The sequence below is a fragment of the Pecten maximus genome, chromosome 7, assembly GCF_902652985.1.
Source record: "Pecten maximus chromosome 7, xPecMax1.1, whole genome shotgun sequence".
Taxonomy (NCBI): domain Eukaryota; kingdom Metazoa; phylum Mollusca; class Bivalvia; order Pectinida; family Pectinidae; genus Pecten; species Pecten maximus.
In genome coordinates this window covers 28,738,510-28,759,850 of record NC_047021.1, presented here as the reverse complement: position 1 = coordinate 28,759,850, position 21,341 = coordinate 28,738,510, and the positions used below count along the sequence as shown (strand labels likewise).

At 33.8% G+C, this 21,341-nt stretch overlaps 1 protein-coding gene across 2 annotated transcripts; it reads left to right on the top strand.

The window, feature by feature from the left end:
- The first annotated feature begins 666 nt into the window (after nt 1–666).
- Nucleotides 667–21,102, top strand: LOC117330476 (DNA replication licensing factor mcm2-like). Of its 2 annotated transcripts, XM_033888770.1 has the most exons (15): nt 667–734; nt 9,428–9,636; nt 11,027–11,199; nt 11,405–11,490; nt 12,871–13,045; nt 13,219–13,328; nt 13,585–13,902; nt 14,481–14,615; nt 15,838–16,029; nt 16,262–16,606; nt 16,807–17,130; nt 17,375–17,530; nt 17,875–18,057; nt 18,480–18,635; nt 20,417–21,102. In XM_033888770.1, exons 1-15 carry the CDS (start codon nt 729–731, stop codon nt 20,525–20,527), a joined length of 2,679 nt encoding a protein of 892 aa, XP_033744661.1. In that variant the 5' UTR covers nt 667–728; the 3' UTR covers nt 20,528–21,102. The 2 variants fall into 2 exon arrangements, with proteins under 2 accessions (XP_033744661.1, XP_033744662.1); XM_033888771.1 differs by lacking the exons at nt 18,480–18,635; nt 20,417–21,102 and adding an exon at nt 18,435–18,473.
- Nucleotides 21,103–21,341: the final 239 nt, after the last annotated feature.

Below are 21,341 nucleotides of genomic sequence, written 5' to 3'. Positions count from 1 at the left end.
GGCATTGTAATAGTAAAATATGAAACTGGGCGTGCGCGGTTAACTATATATATAGCTAGTGGCTGTGCATGCACGGTGTAGAGTTCAGTTTGGGCGTATGTCGTCAATAAACGAAAGAAAATAAATCAATGTGATTTTTTAAGGAACAAACTTAATGTGAATACCAACTACAGCAGAGACGTACGTGATATCAAGAGCAGAGACGTATATACCTGATATACAAGTCTCTGTCAAGAGTCAAGAATGTTTTATCTAAAGTCGCATATTATAAAACAAGACAACATTAGCACTGTATCGCTATTCTTGCGACAAACATAAGTAAAATCAACATGATCACAGTGCATAAGTTACACGGCGCCAGTCAAAGTTTCTCGCCGTGTTGAACCTCTAACATTGTTGGAGTAAGTGCATGCATAATTGTAACAAATTTAAATTAATATTATAATAATAGTTTATAGTAGAATCTACACGTCTCTGATTATAGTAAAAAGCTTAAGTTTTTCTTTCTCTCTTTTTTTGAGGTCCATCTTACAAAAATGAGTGAACTATCTGGGTTATTATCTAAAAATCTCGAAACCCTACTTAAGTCACATTCCTATTAATCTATGTAAAAACCCGAGAGATTTTTATGCGTGTTCCGAACGTCATTTGACCCTTGAACTTAGGGTCATGAACCCTTCTTTCCCGCGCTTTACGATCACGTTGTTTATGAAGACACAATAAACAGGATGGCGGTGAGTGTAATATTTTGTCTGAAAATACATATATAACGTATCCACTACATATTCAATAAGATTTTGCGGTTTCATATGCATTATTACGAACGGAAATGTTGTTTAGGCCTAGTTGATCGGAGTATATATAGCCGAAATTACAAAGTAACCGATGTTAGGGGGTCACGCCATTTTCCGGCTTGACTTTTTACTCAAATACACTCCAATACACTCAAATACACTAAAATATACTCAAATACACATAAAATATACTCAAATACACAAAAAAATACTCAAATACAAATGTATTTCACACATATAACCTTATTTTGTGCGTAACATGGTCGTTAATAAGCGATCAGGCTACGATCTTGTGAACTATGATACCCGGATCGGTTGGGATATTTAGGCTTTACTGAAATTGACTTGGAATTATCGAAACGTTGGGAAATGGGGCTTAAATTAGCATTATTTTCAGAGAACAGAGCCAAATATTTGTTCTGAAATGCTCAACTGTATCATATGCAAAACATTAGTGGTTTATTTGACCGAGAAGTAGTTTAAATCAATGTTTTAATCATTCGCGATTCACGGCCCGATTGTCGTCAGAGTTGAATTACAGAAATGGCCGATAATGGACCCGAAATCGATATTTTCATAAGAGAATGGACTCAATATGGTATTCTTTGGTGTCTGTAGAGGTCATATGTAAAATATCTTAAATTAATTTTCACTAGAAGTGTTTTGAAATAATTGTCAAAATATCCGATTTACGACCCCATTGCCGTCAGAGTTGAATTGTCGAAATGGTCGATAACGGACCTGAAATGAATATTTTTATGATATAATGGACCCAAAATAGTATTCTTTTGTATATATAGAAGTCACATGTAAAATATTTTTTATTTATTTTCTCAAGAAGTATTTTAAAATGATAATCAAAATAGGCCTACCCCATTCACGAACTTACGCATTGGGCATGGGCGCGAATAGAATAAAAAGGAGCAGGAAAACTGAAATCCGGATTATCTACTCACAAATGCAAAAATACTCATACTAGATAGCTATAATTAATATTTAATACAAGAATTTCTATACTGTATTTGATTCTCTGTATAAAATTGTTGTCAAATTTGTGGTATTATGTAAAATAATTCATTTTTATTGATTTTTCCCCCCCCCCCTCACAAATCCATATTTCAATCTTTGAGTAATTAATTCATTGAAAATTGAAGTCAAGGCAATGAATTAATATTTTCCGTAATAAAATTTCGATAAACTGTTAAAAAGTTTCCAGATGATTTTTTGTGCCATGCTGTCATAAAATTTCAGTTATAACTTTAAAATTAAATTACATGTAGTATGTTAATATGATAACCAAGTTGTCAATATCCACAAAGCGAGTGTAGTCTACTGTAATCTCAATCACTGAGTGGATAGCATTACATATGAATATAATTATTACTGTAAAATACCTGTAGTATGAAGAGATATGTGACCAACTTTAGAATGAATGATATCAAATTTAGATTATATCTCAAGAGCAATAGGTGGATTATTAGAATTGACTTCCAAATGAAATCAACATATCCGTGTAACTTTAGCAGGATTTCGTCATTGTTTAAGATCAGACTTATGAATAATATCCATTCTAAAAAAAATCATCAGAAATAATCATAAACCATCAGCTGTATAGCAAGAGTTTCCAGGGGATCTTGGTGTCCGCCATTGAGATTGATCTCTTTTCTACTTTTCCCTTCTTTCCCCTATTACTTATTATTCATTTGATTATGTTGGAAACCTAAATTTGAAGTCTAAGATCTTAAGAAAAACTTTTGGAAATGTATCAATAACAGATTAAACTGTTGAAACTGATGGTGGACTGGCTGGCTGGCTGGCTAGCTTAAAGCCATTTTGTTTTCCTGATCAGACTAAAAGATAAATAGGAATTGTTGATGTACTTCCATCTGATGATGGCAAAAAATCTTTATTCCATAATATAGATTTTCATTTTTTGTATAAATAAATACTTAAAACATACAACCACTATTATATGTAAGAATGTTGAAAGTCATATTAGTTGTGTTGTATAACTTCAATTTATGTTATTACCTTAACTTGGTGATGAGTAATTAGATTATGAGCATTATAATATGGCCATGGTTTACTACTTAATAATATCAAGTTTCTGTGTGATATATTGTTTGGTTTTATTTACTGGACAATATTAATTTACCATATTTTAGTTAAATTTTATAAATTACTCCACCCCCCTCATTACTTTCATAGATATGGATGTTATTTCTACAATATTTGTAGAGCAATTTTTCACACCTGGGGAGATGATTGACACGCCTGTGTAACTTACACTAATTGACCAGTGTATTGAAAGAGTCCCCCTAAGGCTATAACTGAACTGTCCAGGTAATGAAAGGGTGTCACACCTGTGTTAGCAGGTGGAGAGAGATGGGTGAGGGGGAGGGGGGTCCTATAACCTCCAATTTTTACCTGTGAGATATACTGAAGATTTAATTTCCTAAGACCTAATTAAACCAGATATAAAATGAACTATCTTAAACTGGTCATTTAACAGCAGTATAAAAACTCAAGTTTAAAGATGAGTATGAATTAAAAATATTGTATCAGGGACTCAGCTTGTTACTCTTCTTTTGCACCTCGTGCAATTAATATTAAGTACATCAAATATAACATGAGCAATGTTAAGAACATATGCTCTCTACAATTATAGCACATTTTGCCAAAATAAGAATATATGTGATAAACTCATAATAAACCTTAATTTATATATAGTATACCACAATATCCCAAAATTTGTTAACATAAAAAAGAAACAAAAACAACATTAAACTGATAAAAGAGGCATAATACAAGCAAAATATTTCATATAGATTCTATGGAGACCCTTAAATAGTTCAAGGAGAAATAAGTTAAGACCATCAGGTGTTGATTCATATGGGCTTCAAAATTTCAAAATTTACTCTGTGATGATATGATTGAATATTATGGTCCATAAGATGGTTTTACTTCTTATAAGTAAACTTCAAGGATTCTACTTCAAGTGCACTAAACATATATGTTTAACGTTTTCCATAATTAGGTAAAGGCTTAACGCATATCTTTGTTTTAACTTTTAATTTCCTATCAAAAACAGAAATACACCAGGATTGTATATTAATATATATGTGTACATTTATATATTTAGATGATTTTTTTTCTATGTGAAGTAGGCATATCATCTAAAAACAAACTAAAAGCAAAAAAAAAAAAAAAATGCAATACATGAATTTTATTCAATTTTATTTGAGAGGTTGCATTTTGCCTCAATATACTTATAACATGTATACACATGTATATATATTTGCAAAAATCATCTGTTCATAAAGTTGTTAAATCATCTTTTTATTACTTTACCAAATCCTGGTGATATTCATTAAGAGACTGAATTCAGAAATTTATTATTTCTTATGGAAAAGTTCATCAGACAAGATAAAAAGAGATGTAATTATTAAGAATTGTAGTGAAAGCGATCTGAAAATGAAACATTTAAAATCTTTATTTTAGTAACAATAAAAATAAGAGCATTTTTTATATAGATTGGTATAGAAAAGGATTTATATAAAAAAAATTATAGTCAAAGAAAATAGCAATGGTAGATTTTACAGCTATACAGAATTAATGGAGAAATTCAATATTCATACTAACTTTCTCACTTATCAAAGTGTCAAAAGTGCTATAAAAAAGAATTTTTCCAAAGAAGATATCTCCACTGAATTCATAAAACTATCTTACATACCTGCCAACTTAGATTTTTTTTTTCAAACAGAAAAGAGGAGCAAGTTAATTTTATAACTGTCTGTGTAAAAATAATATAGAATCTACTGGAAAAAGGAAATGGGAAGTATTGTTTGATTTTGATGAAAATACATATATAACACAAGATGCCACAACATTTTAATCAAATAAAGTTCTACAAGATTTCCACTAGTCAGTCGGGCTACCAGAATTTCAAACCACTAGCCCGGGTAGAAAATCTACTAGTCCCAGACTATCGGGCTACCTTTAAGTTCGAGCCCTGTGCCAGGAAAAGAGTCTGTCTTTATCAGCTTTGAAAAATTACATCAAAGAAACATACCACACTCCAAGATATTGCAACCAGTAAAAGGGGAAATCATCTAAACTTCTTTAATAAGGACGCGAAAATATGGGAAAGACTACTGGTCTCTACAAAAATTATAAAAATGTTTAAAGGTTTCATTCTATTTTTGGAATTTCATATTTTATATGAAACTATACATTTGAAGAACGTGTAGCCTATACTCAACTTAGGCTTTAGAAAATGCTGACCTGCTTTAGATTTGACTGGAAGGACTTTAAAGTATTCATTTTATCAGTTATAATCACAGTTTTCTGTGCTAATGGAAATATAAATACAGTATATATACTATAAAACACACGTTAGCTTTTACCTTCCCACAAACAGACAGAATTATTGTCAAAGATCTACATTGTCCTTCACCTTTTGATCCAAATGACCCTGACCTCTCACCCAAAGTGACCTAGCTTTGTCTTGGTCAGGAGTTGGCCATGATCAATAAGTATGAAAGTTAAGGAACTATTGTGGATGGGCAGACAAACAAACAAACAGACAGAGTGATTACTATAGGGCACCTGTATGGACCTGATTAAGAAAAACCATGTCATTCCTACATTAAAGGAAAATCTTAAGGATTTTTTCCTATTGGGCTCAACACTAAGGGCTCCATAGGTCACAGAACACATTATATGAAGTCATAATTAATTTCCTTAAATTGGCGGCTTTACATGGCTCAAAGACAGCTCAGACCAAAGTTGGACAAAAACCTATAACTAATTTGAAATAGAAGAAGGAAATTTGCCCATCAGATCTGAAGAAAATTTCAATCTAAATAATTTACAGAGGAAAATTGTGCTACAATATGCCATAAAAATAGATGAGACTGGACAAATGTTTTCGTTCATTCTAGTAAAAATCTTGTCATTAATGCAAGAGAAAATGATAAAACACATTTTGATTTAAACATATTTTATTGTATCTTAATTTATACATGGGAATTGGGCACAAGTTATCAAACTTATATTAAACACTTTCCCTATATAATTTTCAGCGTTCGAATTTAACGCTCGCACACTCGCTAAATGCGAGCTGATTTTTCATTTTGCGAGTAGAAAATTGTGGTACTTGCATTTTTCTGCGAGTGCATATAAATCCTGGTAAAACCGACACACATAATAAAACATCGACGAAAACTTGAAACAAAAACCGACACACAGACAATGCATTATCTTGGTGACGCTTGTACACAGCACTCGTTAGTTTCAAGCGTCTCAAAGACTACGATATACATGAATATATTGTAATGGAAAAGAAAGGAGAGTTTCCGAGAAACAAAGCACGTTTCGCTTTGAAAATACAACATCATCGGTAAATGTTTTGTTCTTACTTGAAATTCTATCAGTACTTACTGTTTTGTCCATTTTCTAATTTAACAAGTCAACTTCAGATATGACAAAAACAAAATGAAATTTTTAAACGAAAAATTCGTTTTTTTTCCGAATCACGTGTAGACTATGTTGTAAAATCATGATGGACAGGGAATAGCATTTTAATTAGATAGAATTTTATTAATACTTATTTCATTATTAGTCAAAGATTTTATGAGAAATCATACATGATTAAATCAAATGAAATGACTGATTTTTTTTTTCTTGAAAATAAATTATTAACATGTAATTAAAAAAATATATAGAATCAAAATCCTTTAATATTCATTGGAAACAAAAAACAAAAAGATTAATTGTATTTTGTCTCAAATAAAAACTTTATTTGAAGCAAGTAAAGATTATTTATCATAAAACATCTGTTATATTTAATGTTAACACATAATTTCAAAATTGCGAGTAAGCTTGTAATTTTGCGAGTTAAAATTTTATCCACTCGCAACAACGTGCGAGTTACTAAAAAAGTTAAATTCTACCCCTGATTTTACATACATATAATACATTTATTTTTACAAGATGACATATATTTACATATTAGAGAGAGAGAAAGAGAGAGAGAGAGAGAGACGAAGTTCAAACTTTTCACTTATCAAAACACTCTGCTGTTTCTAAAGTTCATCACATCCTGTGCCATGGTTAGCTCTCTCCGTTCGCTTCTGATGCCTCCTGGAAATTTGATTATCTTTTGCCATCGGCATCGGAATAGATATGATAAGCACAAATAAATTTACACAGATATATATAGAGAGATAAGGGGAATTAAAATCTATACAATAAAACACATGAACAATAGTGCATTGAACACAGTCATTAGTACATGTATTGTTATATTTTGAGTATAAGTGACACTTGGACAAGGACGAACGGAAACTTTTCCTTTAATCCATGATGATTCCGTTTAATGCTGAAAGTGACTATAACCTGACAAAAAGTCTATTTACTCAACTAAAAAAAATATTTGTGCATGAGTAAATTATTCTTTGCATACATAGCATTTTATGGTTTATGTATTGAAATCTAGAGTATTTTGATTGAGTAACAATAATACATGTTATATTTTATATATTTAGTAGAAAGAGACAGGCAGACTAAGATCCTTAAAAAATAATAATAATCATATATATTTGTAGGAAAGAGTCAGGCCTTAAAAAACATTAAAGAAAACCAGACTGATGTTTTCAATAGGTATGGTAGGTTGTATAGGAAAAGGAGTTACCTCCCTTGCAAAGTTGTTGGTTTGGTTTTGTTTTTTATCAGGCCTTATGTCGTAATATTTACAAATTAATAATCACATCACACACAAATTGATGTTATAGAAGTGAATTTTATTTGTATTTGAGTATTTTTTTGTGTATTTGAGTGTATTTGAGTGTATTTGAGTATATTTGAGTGTATTTGAGTGTATTTGAGTAAAAAGTCAAGCCCGCCATTTTCTCTTCACTCTCATTCATTCTGCCGTATTCACATTAGGCTTAGTATATTTCTCCAGTCATTGGGTCATGATTTCGGTTAGTGTATAGGCCATCATTGGTCAGAAAACATTTAAGTGAAATTATTATGAACTAGTTCAGAATTCGAACTAGATATCTTAGTCTTTTGAGCAAATGTTCTTCCATGTGCCTCTTTATTGCGTTCGTAACCCGACCAAGGGAAGTGAAGTGAAGAAACGAGAGATCGCTTTATGACATCATAGCGAAGGGACAACAGGCGTTCTTCTCCAGACTTGGACAATATGTATGGATTATGGTTATCAAACTTTTTCCTGGACATGTCGACATTTTCAATTAATATTTAAAAAAAAAATCTCTAATTCACAGTGCCCTCATCATAGCTGCGATAACGTAGCTCTGGACGACGGACGGACAATTTCTGACAGATGGTCGTCGTCAGAGCTACGATTCCCTCCCATTGCTCGTAATGTAGCAAAACAGTGAACCTCGAAAATGCTACAAATAGCGGATATCGTTTAACTTTGGAGTAATAGTTCGTATAATTAAATATTTTTAATACAATTTTGCAATGTATTAGCCTACCGTCTAATCTAGAAATCTTTAATTCGCATATTCTGATATCATACTGCTCGGAGTTGTCTCCGTGATCCGCCATGATACTTCTCGAGGAACTCTCGCGAGGATTCTAACCCAAATATGGAACCCGTGATCCATATATGGATGAAGCTACTGCGATAAATAAATACATAATCAGAGATATTTAACCACTCTTTTGTCACTCTTGTGAAAAAAGCGAATCTTACTTTGCGTAATTAAATAATTTCAGAATGAATTGACCTTCCTTACCGAGATGTATTACTCCGAATCTGTTTTTCTGTTGAAATCTCGCGGGAAACCTCATTAGCATCAATTTATTTTGATTTCCTTATAAGGAAATTGACCTTTACACTTGTATCAAAGATGGCGGTATGTTTGAACTGATATCTCCGTGTGCCTTGCTCGTTTTGGATTTTACTATTTATTGTCAAACATTTGAAGTAATGTGCAGGTTTGTTGCTTGAATATTCATAATAGATACCAGAATCATCAATTTACATGTGTTTTTTAATCCGAGAAAATTTTTACCACTGCTAATACTGCCCGATGTGAATCACATCGGGGCTTGCTACACTATCGGCAATGGGAGGGACTTCATACCCTGCCGGAGAGCAATGTAGACAGGGTATGAATATTCGTTCTACCCTCATCAGTGCACAGGTGTATGCCTTAGACTTATATTAGAAATAGCCAGAAATACCTATTTATTTCTGGCTATTTTCTTAATGTGACTAGACATGCCCCTATGATCAGTTGCCAGGAAACCTAGATTACTTGCTTCCAGTTGTTTAGTCAACGGTGAAAGTTTCAGATTTTGCATGGTAGCCCTTCAGGAACCTACTGTCTAAAAAACTGATTGCAATTCAAAGCAGCTTAATTAATTGTAAATGTGCTACTGATTGTGATTGTCTGGAGAGATTTCCTCACATGAGACTGAAATAGGAGCTTTTGACCTGATTAAAGAAAGGAAAATGGTATTTGTATAGATGCTTCAATAGTAGAAATACATTTTCATCCTCATGACCCTGGAAATATGCAGGCAAAATTTCTGTCTCATTCATACAATGTTTTTTATTCTAAACAAAATAATAAATCTTGTCATTTTAGGAAGAAACATCATCAGATCCATTCTCCACTGCTACCAGCCCCTCCAGACCCTCATCAAGAGGCAGAGGAGGTAGGAGAATAGATCCTATCACCTCGAGTCCAGGTCGTGACCTACCTCCTTTTGAGGATGAATCCGAACTCTTGGGGGATCCAGCAGGAGAGGAGGAGGAACAAGATGGAGAAGAACTCTTTGGTGACCAACTTGAACAGTTAGTATGATATTCATATTGATATTTGAACCAATATTCTCCATTTGAGCTTGTAAGTTTATAAGAAAAAATTTAAATGTCCCCCCCCTTTTTTTTTTCTTGTAAAATAAATGAAGTTCACTGGGTTAGTTTTATAGTTAATGCCCAAGAAATGGATCATCTGATATTTTGAGATTTACCAGGTTACCCTATTGGGAAGAAAGATATCGGGTATGACGTGCTGTTATAACATTTCACAGGGCATCCATTAACCCGAGACCTCGGGTCAATGACGCAGCAAAATTTAATGCACTGCTTTTGCATGCCATGCGTCAATCTGACGCTTCACATTTTGACCACCACTGTCATTAGTCTATGTGTTGTCCAATACCCAGGCTCAACAAAGGGTATATTTGCTATGGTCAGTGACACTAATTAGTAGAATACCCCTAGGAGTCAATTAAAAGAGCCAGTCAACTGTGACTAATCCAATGTCGCTGCCGATTGCCAAATTGGGGCACAGGTGAAGTATCCACTGTACCTACCCGTAGTGGCCGATCTGCACTTTGTTCTAAGCAATAACATTTAAATAATTGAAATAAGTAAGCTATAGAAGATTCCCATCCCAACAAATAAATGTAACAGATGATTTTGATAACTTTCAAGTATGTACATAACAAGAATGAGATCGTAAGCAGGCCTAGTTTGCAGCATGCCAACACAGGCGGCAGCCATTTTGTTGTTAACCTGAATAACCTTACATGTCCTTGATCTGCAGTGCATTTGACAGGGTGGGAAGCACCAATCATTCATGTTACATTTTGGCAGCAAATATGATAACAGGATTAGCATACAAAAATTACCTCTAGAGGCTGAGCAGATTAAAAAAAAAGATAAAAAATAAAAAGATGGTTTTACAAATTATGCTTAACCAATTAATGTAACACATTTAAACATAATTTTAGCAAGAAAACTGATACAATTTTTTTTCTTAAAAGGTTTACAAGAAATATATCAGTTATTCAAATTAAATGAAAAAAATTAATTATGTTTTAATTGTACTTAATTCAAACAAAAAATTATTTATTTAATAAAAACAAATATTAGATAATAAATTAAGATGAACTAAATTCTTTTGAATATTATTCATTAATTATAATAAACAAAAAAAAAGACATTTTTATCAGTTAACATTTGGAAAAGATTAACCGTCAAGTTTGAGAATTTCATATTTTGACTCTCAGGATTTTGATTTGACTCAGGATTTCAGAGCTAAGGGTCACTGACTCTTTGAGATTTTAATCCTACTGGATGCCCTGATTTCAGCCAGGATGAGATATAAATTGTAGCGGCAAACTTTCAAATCACCTATGATATCAAAACCATATAAGTCGTTTGGATTTGTTAACAGGGACTATCGAGCAATACCAGCACTTGACGTGTATGATCGAGATGGCATGGACGACGAAGGAGATTTTTCAGATCTCTCGGAGACGGCAAGACATGCTGCTGAACGAGAAATGCGACAGCGGGAGCGAGAAGAAGGAATTCTTACTGGACGCATGAGAAGAGGATTAATGTATGGTAAGAAGAATTTCAAAATTTATCAATTTATCACCTTATGATAACTTTGAATTGGTGAAAGCAATCTATAATTTGCTTCTCTTTGACATGTAAATCAACATTAATTAGAATTCTCTGAGATTTTGAAAGGTAAGGTTGCATTATAGTGACTGAATATTCCTGACTTGGTCTTCATATGAAACTGTTTAAATCTTCATATTTACAGAGGAGTCTGATGAGGAAGATGAAGCAGCTCCCCGGAAGAGACGAAGGGCTGAGCGAGCTGCAGAAGGAGAAATGGAAGATGATGAGGCAAGTTCTGGTGTCAGTCTGTTGATTTCTTTGCCGATTTAAAGGCCTCGTCTTATTGACAAATAAGGGTTTTATAAGGTTGTGACCTATAGTCATTGTGCTGTGTCTGTTGTCAACCGTCATGCACAATCTTTTCAAATTTCAAACTTCTTCTCAAGTTCCACCTGTTTGACAGAGCTCTTACCTGAAATGATCCTGAGATTGTCCCGACCAAGTGTTATTTTCAGGACAGTCCGAAATCCAAGATGGCCACCATGGCCAACAGCACCACTATACTTGCTACTGAGTATGTATACTGCAATAGTACAACGGTCTTTATTGCTGATGATTGTAAACTCCTGTCCTGAAACTATAGTCAAAAATGTTTCAAGAGACTCTCTAAGGGATCTAGGAAAAAAGTCACATATGACAGTTGGTCTCTTAATTGAATTACCACTATTTGACCAAAGAAAAGACCATACCCTTTTATTGCACCATAGATTGCATTTTAAAGTCATTTACAACATTAGACAAAATAATAAAATATCATAATTTCAAAGAATGAAGTATGCAAATTAAAAATTGCTAAATAAATTACATTTAAAAAGACAATTTTCAATGTTCACCTAATTAAAAGATGAAGTTTTAGTCAATTTGCTGACAAGATCCAAATATCTATCATAAATTAAGCAGGATAGTTATCACATTCTAAAGTAATAACCCTTTCATTTGGTGAAGATATCATCAGCACTTTGAATCCCCAAGAACATTGTTTTCGAAGTAGCTGATAACCTCTCATTTTCTCTTTCTAAAATTACCTATACGTGTCTTTTCCACTTTCGGCTGCTATCTTGTTCTTCCCACATCAAGTAATCTGATTGCTTTGATCTTGTCATATAAAGTTAAAACTTTATGCTTTGGCCAAGCCATACTCCGACTACACTGAGCAATTAATTATAACAGCATAAATGGCACATATAGTGTCCCTAGAGAGCACTGTTCATAAAATCTCACACAGACAAGACCATGTGCGAGAAGTCAATAATTCTATCGAGATTGACTTCGGTTTTGAATATAGAAAAATTGATAATCTGAAGAGGACAGAGTGCGGTTGCTTTTTGCATAAGACAGATACTAAATAGAAATGGATTAAATAGGTATTTATGGTGGGAGGAAAATTATGGTCGTTAAGACAGAAAGTCATTGAATTCAGTCGGTCACTCAGGCAATTTTGACTGTACTTAAAATTTCTGGTCATGGTTATTTTGTGCCAGGAATGAGTAAAATTAACACAATACCTTTTCATGAAACTTTGTCTCTCTTTCTCCTTATATTGTCATTTATCAGTTTTTGATTTAGTAGTAAATTTTATTATTTCTAATTGTTGTTTCTTTTCTACAGATGATTGAAAGTATCGAAAACTTAGAAGACATGAAAGGACACACTGTTCGGGAATGGGTTTCCATGTTGGGACCCAAGACTGAAATTAAAAACCGATTTAAGAACTTCCTGCGGACATTTGTGGATTCCAAAGGGCATAATGTGTACAGAGAAAAAATACGGCAAATGGTGGAAGGTATATTTGCATGTTGTTCATCCTGTTAAACATATAGTATATTTGATAGCTATGAGTAAATTTTTGATGGAAAAACTTTTCTTTTTCTCTAAGTGTGCCTTTAATAAAATCGGAGACCTTCATTTACTAATTATAGGTTTTTAGTCTCATTCATGGATATTGTTTTATTTTAGCCAACAAGGAAAGTCTCATCATCGATTATAACATGCTGGCATCTGTAGAACAAGTGTTGGCATATTTCTTGCCAGAGGCACCGACTGAAATGTTACAGAATTTTGATGAGGTAAGTTGCTTAGTGTAGTAGTGGAAGAAATTATCATTTCATCATGTTAGTAATGAATTGTTTTATACAATATATATATCATATAACAAACTACTCTATAAAAGATTTTGTAAAACCTGATAGTGATCATCATTATTTAATGTCTGTGTATGACAAAATATAGGTTGCAGGAAAGCAAATAGTGTAATGGGGAAAAAATGCCAAACTGTTCACGATGCTTGCTTCTATTAATCATGTGAAATTTATTCATTTTTAGGCTGCAAAAGAAGTGGTGTTGAGCATGTACCCTAATTATGAGAAGATCGTCAAGGAGATACATGTACGGATAGGGGAATTACCGTTGATAGAAGAGCTGCGTTCTCTACGTCAGCTTCATTTGAACCAGCTGATCAGAACAAGTGGCGTCGTGACCAGCTCTACCGGTGTGCTTCCCCAGCTCAGTGTCATTAAGTATGACTGTAACAAATGTAACTTTATTCTTGGTCCATTCTACCAGTCACAGAACAATGAGGTGAAACCAGGCTCCTGTCCAGAGTGTCAGTCCACTGGACCGTTTGAAATCAACATGGAACAGGTTGGTGTTTTTTGTTTGATTGGGTTGAAGTGAAGTATGGGGGGAAATTTGAATAAGTAAAAGCCTTCCACTTAGGCTTTATTTCTGGCGATTTCACTGAAATCTTCAGTGTTTAAACATATCAAATGTCCCTAGAAATCAAGGCTTAATTTGGGGAATAGGAAAAAAAAGGGGGGGGGGGGGGGGGCATTCAGAAATTTTTTGAGGAGTTGAATATATTTTGGAGTATTGATTGGTGTTTGCAGGCATCAATGGCTAAAAAGACTGAGGATGTTCCTTGTATTTATACTAGTTGTTTGTCATTCTGGGGCCACAGTGGCCGAGTGGTGAAGGTCTGACACTTTATCACTAGCCCTCTACCTCTGGTTTGCAAGTTCGAAACCCACTTGGGGCAGTTGCTTAATACTGACCATAGGCGGGTGGTTTTTCTCCAGGTACTCCAGCTTTCCTCCACCTCCAAAACCTGGCGCGCTTTTAAATGACCCTGGCTGTTAAAAGGACGTTAAACAAAATAAAGCAACTAAAGCAAATGTTTGTCTTTCTAACAGATATTTACGTTGATGTCCATTCACTTTCAGACCATCTATAAAAACTATCAAAGAATTACGTTGCAAGAAAGTCCAGGAAAGGTCCCTGCAGGACGGTTACCAAGGTCGAAGGATGCTATTTTACTTGACGACCAGGTTGACATGTGCAAACCTGGAGATGAAATAGTAAGTCAGGGTTACAAGATGTGAAGTAGTATATCAAATCTAAAATGAAGTAAATAGAAGTTGACATCTTACTGAATATTTCAAACAATAAAAATTATACGTCATAGATAGTAACCGATATCATTTGAAGAGATCACTGACAGTGAAAACGCCTTTTAGAGCTGTTGAACAATACCTTAAAACACCTTTTAGAGCTGTAGAATAATACCTTAACACACCTTTTAGAGCTGTAGAACAAAACCTTAAAACGCCTTTTAGAGCTGTAGAACAATACCTTAAAACGCCTTTTAGAGCTGTAGAACAATACCTTAAAACGCCTTTTAGAGCTGTAGAACAATACCTTAAAACGCCTTTTAGAGCTGTAGAACAATACCTTAAAACGCCTTTTAGAGCTGTTGAACAATACCTTAAAACACCTTTTAGAGCTGTTGAACAATACCTTAAAACACCTTTTAGAGCTGTTGAACAATACCTTAAAACACCTTTTAGAGCTGTAGAACAATACCTTAAAACACCTTTTAGAGCTGTAGAACAATACCTTAAAACACCTTTTAGAGCTGTTGAACAATACCTTAAAACACTTTTTAGAGCTGTTTAACAATACCTTAAAACACCTTTTAGAGCTGTTGAACAATACCTTAAAACACCTTTTAGAGCTGTTGAACAATACCTTAAAACACCTTTTAGAGCTGTTGAACAATACTTTAAAACACCTTTTAGAGCTGTTGAACAATACCTTAAAACACCTTTTAGAGCTGTTGAACAATACCTTAAAACACCTTTTAGAGCTGTTGAACAATACCTTAAAACACCTTTTAGAGCTGTTGAACAATACCTTAAAACACCTTTTAGAGCTGTTGAACAAAACCTTAAAACGTCTTTTCTATCTTAGTTCTTGCTAAGTTTCCAGATTTCTGAAGTGAAGAACAGTAGGTTGTTTGCTAGAAACCAGCTTTTAATGAGAACACTATACTTATAGATCTGTATAATTTATGTTAAAAATGCTATCTTACTCTTGAACGGATATCTTTTGAAACTTGTAGATATATATATTTTGAAAGTTGTATACCAGTAGGTAATTTGTTAGAGTTTTGTCTAGAAATTCGTATTTATAATATATCAATATTTGTAATTAACATTTGAAATTTATATTTATAAATATTGGAACTTTTGTATTTAATGTTTGAACTGTTAAATATAATTCTGATGTTGTATTTGTTAGGAGCTGACGGGGATCTACCATAACAACTATGATGGCTCCCTAAATATTGCAAATGGCTTCCCAGTATTTGCCACAGTCATTCAAGCTAACCACATCACAAAGAAAGATGACAAAATGGCTGCTAGCTGTTTGACTGATGAAGACATCAAAGCCATCATTCAATTATCAAAGGATGAAAGAATTGGGGAGAGGGTGTGTTTCATTAATTTACATCTTAAGATTTAGATTGTTTTCCCCTATGATGAAATGCTTATTGGTTCCATGGAATGCAACATAGTCTATTATTGTGATAATTTGCATGTACAGATTTCTTTAAATGATTTTAAAATTAAAAATTTTGTTTTTGATGTAGTGGTAAAAATTTCATAGTGTATTGACACTGAATATTTTCTAATTAAACTATTTTTATAATTGTTTATTTCAGATTTTTGCAAGTATTGCACCATCTATTTATGGCCATGAAGATATTAAACGTGCCTTGGCTCTTTCCATATTTGGTGGTGAGCCTAAAAACCCTGGAGGTAAACATAAAGTGCGAGGTGACATTAACGTTTTATGTTGTGGCGATCCTGGCACAGCAAAATCCCAGTTTCTGAAATATGTGGAAAAGACTGCACCCAGAGTAGTGTTTACAACGGGTCAAGGTGCTTCTGCTGTTGGTTTGACCGCTTATGTCCAGAGGAACCCTATTTCTAAGGAATGGACATTGGAGGCAGGAGCTCTGGTGCTGGCAGACAAGGGAATATGTGTAATTGATGAGTTTGATAAGGTATAGTGTTTATCATAGATTCTTGATATTATTCAATTATAGCACTTTGTTTCTATCGAAATGATGTTCAAGCCTTGGTCAATATTTGTCATCTCCTCTCTGTAAATCATCAGTTCGATAGAAACAAAGCACCTTAAATGTTTTATTACACTTGTAATGAGCCCTTGATTAAGTTGATAAATATATTTCTTAATAAACAGATGAATGACGCTGACAGAACAAGTATACACGAAGCTATGGAGCAGCAGACAATCTCAATCTCCAAGGCTGGAATAGTAACCTCCCTTCAGGCCAGGTGTGCCGTGATCGCAGCAGCCAACCCTATTGGGGGTCGGTATGACCCTTCCCTAACATTTTCCGAAAATGTTGATCTGACGGAGCCAATTGTGTCCCGTTTTGATATCTTGTGTGTAGTGAGAGACACTGTTGATCCCATTCAGGACGAGAGACTTGCCAGGTTTGTGACAGGAAGTCACATCAAACATCACCCTGATGCTGGTGAAACCCAAGCTGATGAGAATCTGGTAAGTCCTAAATATATTTATGAAAGTTATCTCCCATCTGGTTAAGAAAAATTATGATGATGCAATCAATTAACTCTAATTTAAAAAAGTAATCTTGATATGAAAATATTTTCTCAAATTATTTCAGTATTAAATATTCTTTAACAATCAACTCTGCCAAATGATTAAAATTCAATTGGGAAAAGATTTACTGTAAAAATTGGGTGAAAGAATCTCTTGTATGAAATGTATTTTATTTATGCAGAACCTGCTGAACACAAGTTCCTCAGTGGATCCAGTTCCTCAAGAGCTCGTTAAGAAATACATCACATATTGTAAGGAAAAGGTTCACCCCAAACTTCACCAGATGGATCAGGATAAAATTGCAAAGATGTATGCAGAACTCCGAAGAGAATCCATGGTAAGTCGTGTATTTTGGCATGCTAAATAATTGATGGTCTTAAGTTAAGTGGCAGAAAATACAATAAAATTTCCTTAGAATTTATAAAGTTAAGTTGTAGACTTCGGAATAACTATTAACAGTGACTGTGAGTGTGACTACATGTAAAAAAAAATTACAGTAGTTGTTTTGAGAAAGGAGCTGCTGACCATGGTGCTGTTAAAATGGACATACATTCTGATTGTCGGTTTTATGATTTTCAAATAAATACTTTCGATTGCATTGAGATAGCTGTATCTATGGCATTAACATTTTAAAGTAGTTTCAAAACAAAGTCTTAAAAAGTACATGTTATATTTTTTCAGTCTACGGGTAGTATTCCTATCACAGTACGTCACATCGAGTCCATGATTAGGATGGCTGAGGCACATGCCAAAATGCATCTCCGAGATTATGTGAATGAAGATGATGTAAACATGGCGATCCGCATTATGCTTGAGAGCTTCATTAGCACCCAGAAGTTCAGCATCACAAGGACCATGAGAAAGGTATGATTTCCTATGCCTTTGACTTATATCTTTTAAATTTCTGAAATTCTGATGGGAAAAAAAGCAACTTGAATAGAGAATTTCAACAAAAAATATTGAATTAGTTAAAATTGAATATTGGATATATGATTATGCTGTAATAAATGATTATATTTTACATATTGTAGAAGTTCACTTCAGAACAAATATCCAATATGTGCTGGTGTATAACGTTATTAGTCTATCATTCACTGTTGTAAACAATCAGTCTGCCCTTAGAGTAACTAATTATGTTGCATACTGTAGACATTCAGACTACTTAGAATAACATTATGTTCCTACGTATGTTGCAGACTTTCCGTCAATACCTTGAGTAACAATCTTTGTATATTTCGCAGACATTCAGTCGCTACCTTGAGTAACATTCTTTGTATATTTTGCAGACATTCAGTCGCTACCTTGCCTTCAGAAAAGACAACAACGAGCTGCTTCTCTTCATCCTCACCCAGCTGGCCGCTGACCAGATGTCATTCAACAGGAATAGGTTCGGCATGGAGCAGGAGTCCATTGAAATCTCGGAGAAGGATCTTCAGGATAAGGTTGGTATAGTAACTTGGTGTGTAAGAGGTTAAATATTTCTACCAAGGCAGTAGTTTTGTAACCATACAATAGGAATTGTGTGTGAAAAAAAAATATAATTAATGGTCATATTGTTGGCGGCCTGTTTGTAAATAAGTTGTAGATGTTGTAATTACTGATTAAAAAAAAAAAATCTTTATAATTAGAAGTTTCACAAATTGGTCATGTCCAATAACAGACATGTTTATACTTAACAGGGCCCGGTTGTTCAAAAGCTGATTAGCTTAATCACTTGATAGGTGAAAATCTCATTTCTCCTTTACTTCAAATCATATGTGTGTATATTCTTCAAAATCAGCAGGTATGAAGAGACTGGTAGGTGTTATAGTTTAAGAAAATTTTGTCAGATAGGTTCTACCAGAAATTATTTTATCAAAGATTAATATTGATATTGTTGTTCAACTGTGATTAGCCTAATCACCTTTTGAACAACTGGGCCCCGATACTTACCGTAAATATTCGGGTATAGTGCGCACTCGCATATAGTGCGCAGGTACGTTTTTGAGGTTCATTTTCAAAAAAAAAAAATTAACAATTTTTTTTTTTTTTCAATTTTCAACTGAGCGATAGATGAATTCTAAAGCATAAGATGATAGGAAGTTGTAACTTATGAAAGATTATTTACAATGTACCACATTTAATTGGAATCACCGGTCAGATTTGACACATTGGATTGACGGGTTGTTTACATTATACCGCCACAGGCCTAGTCAGCTTGCAAATTGTAGCGGTCCCATCTAGGTCCCATCTACGCTGTTGTACCAACAAAATAATTAATCCTACCCTCAATTACCTTGTGATTTTCACGCAGGTATGATCTCTTGTGGTATCTGTCCACGAACATACAAAGCTAATTAAGCTCAATATAACAAGATTGACTAGTAAGCTGACTGCTACGTAATGTTACACAGGCCGCCATTTTGTATACAGTACGGAAACAAGTCTGCAGTCGTCGTGCTGGTCACAACTTTTATATCAATGAATTAACATGTGTAAAGGATAAATCTACAGTGCAGATGATAAATAAGAGTACCCTGGTAGTTTTCACAGTCTTATCATATTTTTATGGCCAGTTGGTCAGTGACTGCCGCACGAGATCAAGGCATTAGTGTTACCCGTGCCTAATTGCGCATGCGTGCTGTTTCAGCTTCCGTAAATAAACAAGTTGAACGTTATCAGTTTCTGGCAACATTCTGGATTTATAAGGTGATTAATTTAGAAGTATGAAATAACTAAGTACTGCTATATCATTTCAAGTTTTGTTTGATGTTAATTGAGATGTTATACATCGTTTTGGACCTGAATACGGGAACATCCTCAAGTGAGATCGTATGTGTACGGAACATGTGGCTCACGATCGACTTAGATAAATCCACGTAATTGCTGATAAATACACAATTTCAAGGAATTAAACATTAAAATAACTATTCATTTCTTTGATTATTTGTTAACTATTACTTTCTTAATGCTTTATATATGTTATATATATATATAAGTATTAAATCAATCCTGCTGTGAAAGGAAACGATCACAAATCTCAGTCAAATCACATTCATTCTGACTGGGAAAAGGCTTGTACTTGCGTATAGTGCGCAGTGGTCTTTTTCACTTGTCAATTTTTGAAAAAAAGTGCGCACTATACGCGAATATTTACGGTAGTTTTGTTAATAGGGTAATAATAGAAATAGTCATAACTGTGTGATGTATTTATGTTTCTATATTTTGCCATTCTATTTTCCAGGCCCGACAGATAAACATAAGCAACCTGGCATCCTTCTATGATAGCGACATCTTCAAATCAAACCGATTCTCCCGCGATTCTAAGAGGAAAGTGATCATTCAAAGTGTGTGAGATGATGGGCATTGAAACTAACATTGAAGAACAAAAACGAACAAATGTGCTAAAAGAGGACAGCAGATTTTAGCTGAATGCCTCAACACTGTTAAGAATGCCTTAATTAACACTGTTTATTACAGACAGGTAACAAAATCGGAAATCTGTATACCCTGGGCCATATTCAGGTCTGATCAAAGACTATACAAAGTGTTTTAGGTACAAACATGAAGTATCTATGCATAGACTGCTAAGAAAAATATTCCCAAGACCAAACTTTCTTCATCTGATAGAAATAATTGTAAAATATTAAGAAGTCTGGTTCAGGATTTCAAATAATGTACATTTATAGCAATGTACGTCAAACTGTGATGTTGTATATATATTGTACTTTGATGATAAACAATTTGTTGTATATCTGTATCCCAATATTGTTTGGCATGTGCTATTTGATACCGAACTATCATCAATTAGTATTTAAAAAAACAACATATTTTTAAGTACGAATTTTGTCAAAAGAATAGGAACAATATAAGGGCTAATTTACGTCAACTGAAATATTCCATTCAAAATAAATTAGTCATTCAATTGGTTACATTCTTTATTGTTATTTTTACCAGAAAAAAAATTGCCATGTGTACATGCTTCTTGGGAAGGGGGCAGACAGGAAGGCCCTGCATTTGAGAAATTAAGATTTAAGATTGGTATGAAATTTGTCCTCTGAACTTAAAAGTGCTCAAGCTACAGATAACTGCCTCATTGCCACTTAAAATTATATTATTGGGAGCAATATAATTTGCTACTAGATGTGTGGTTTAATATTCCCATTAAA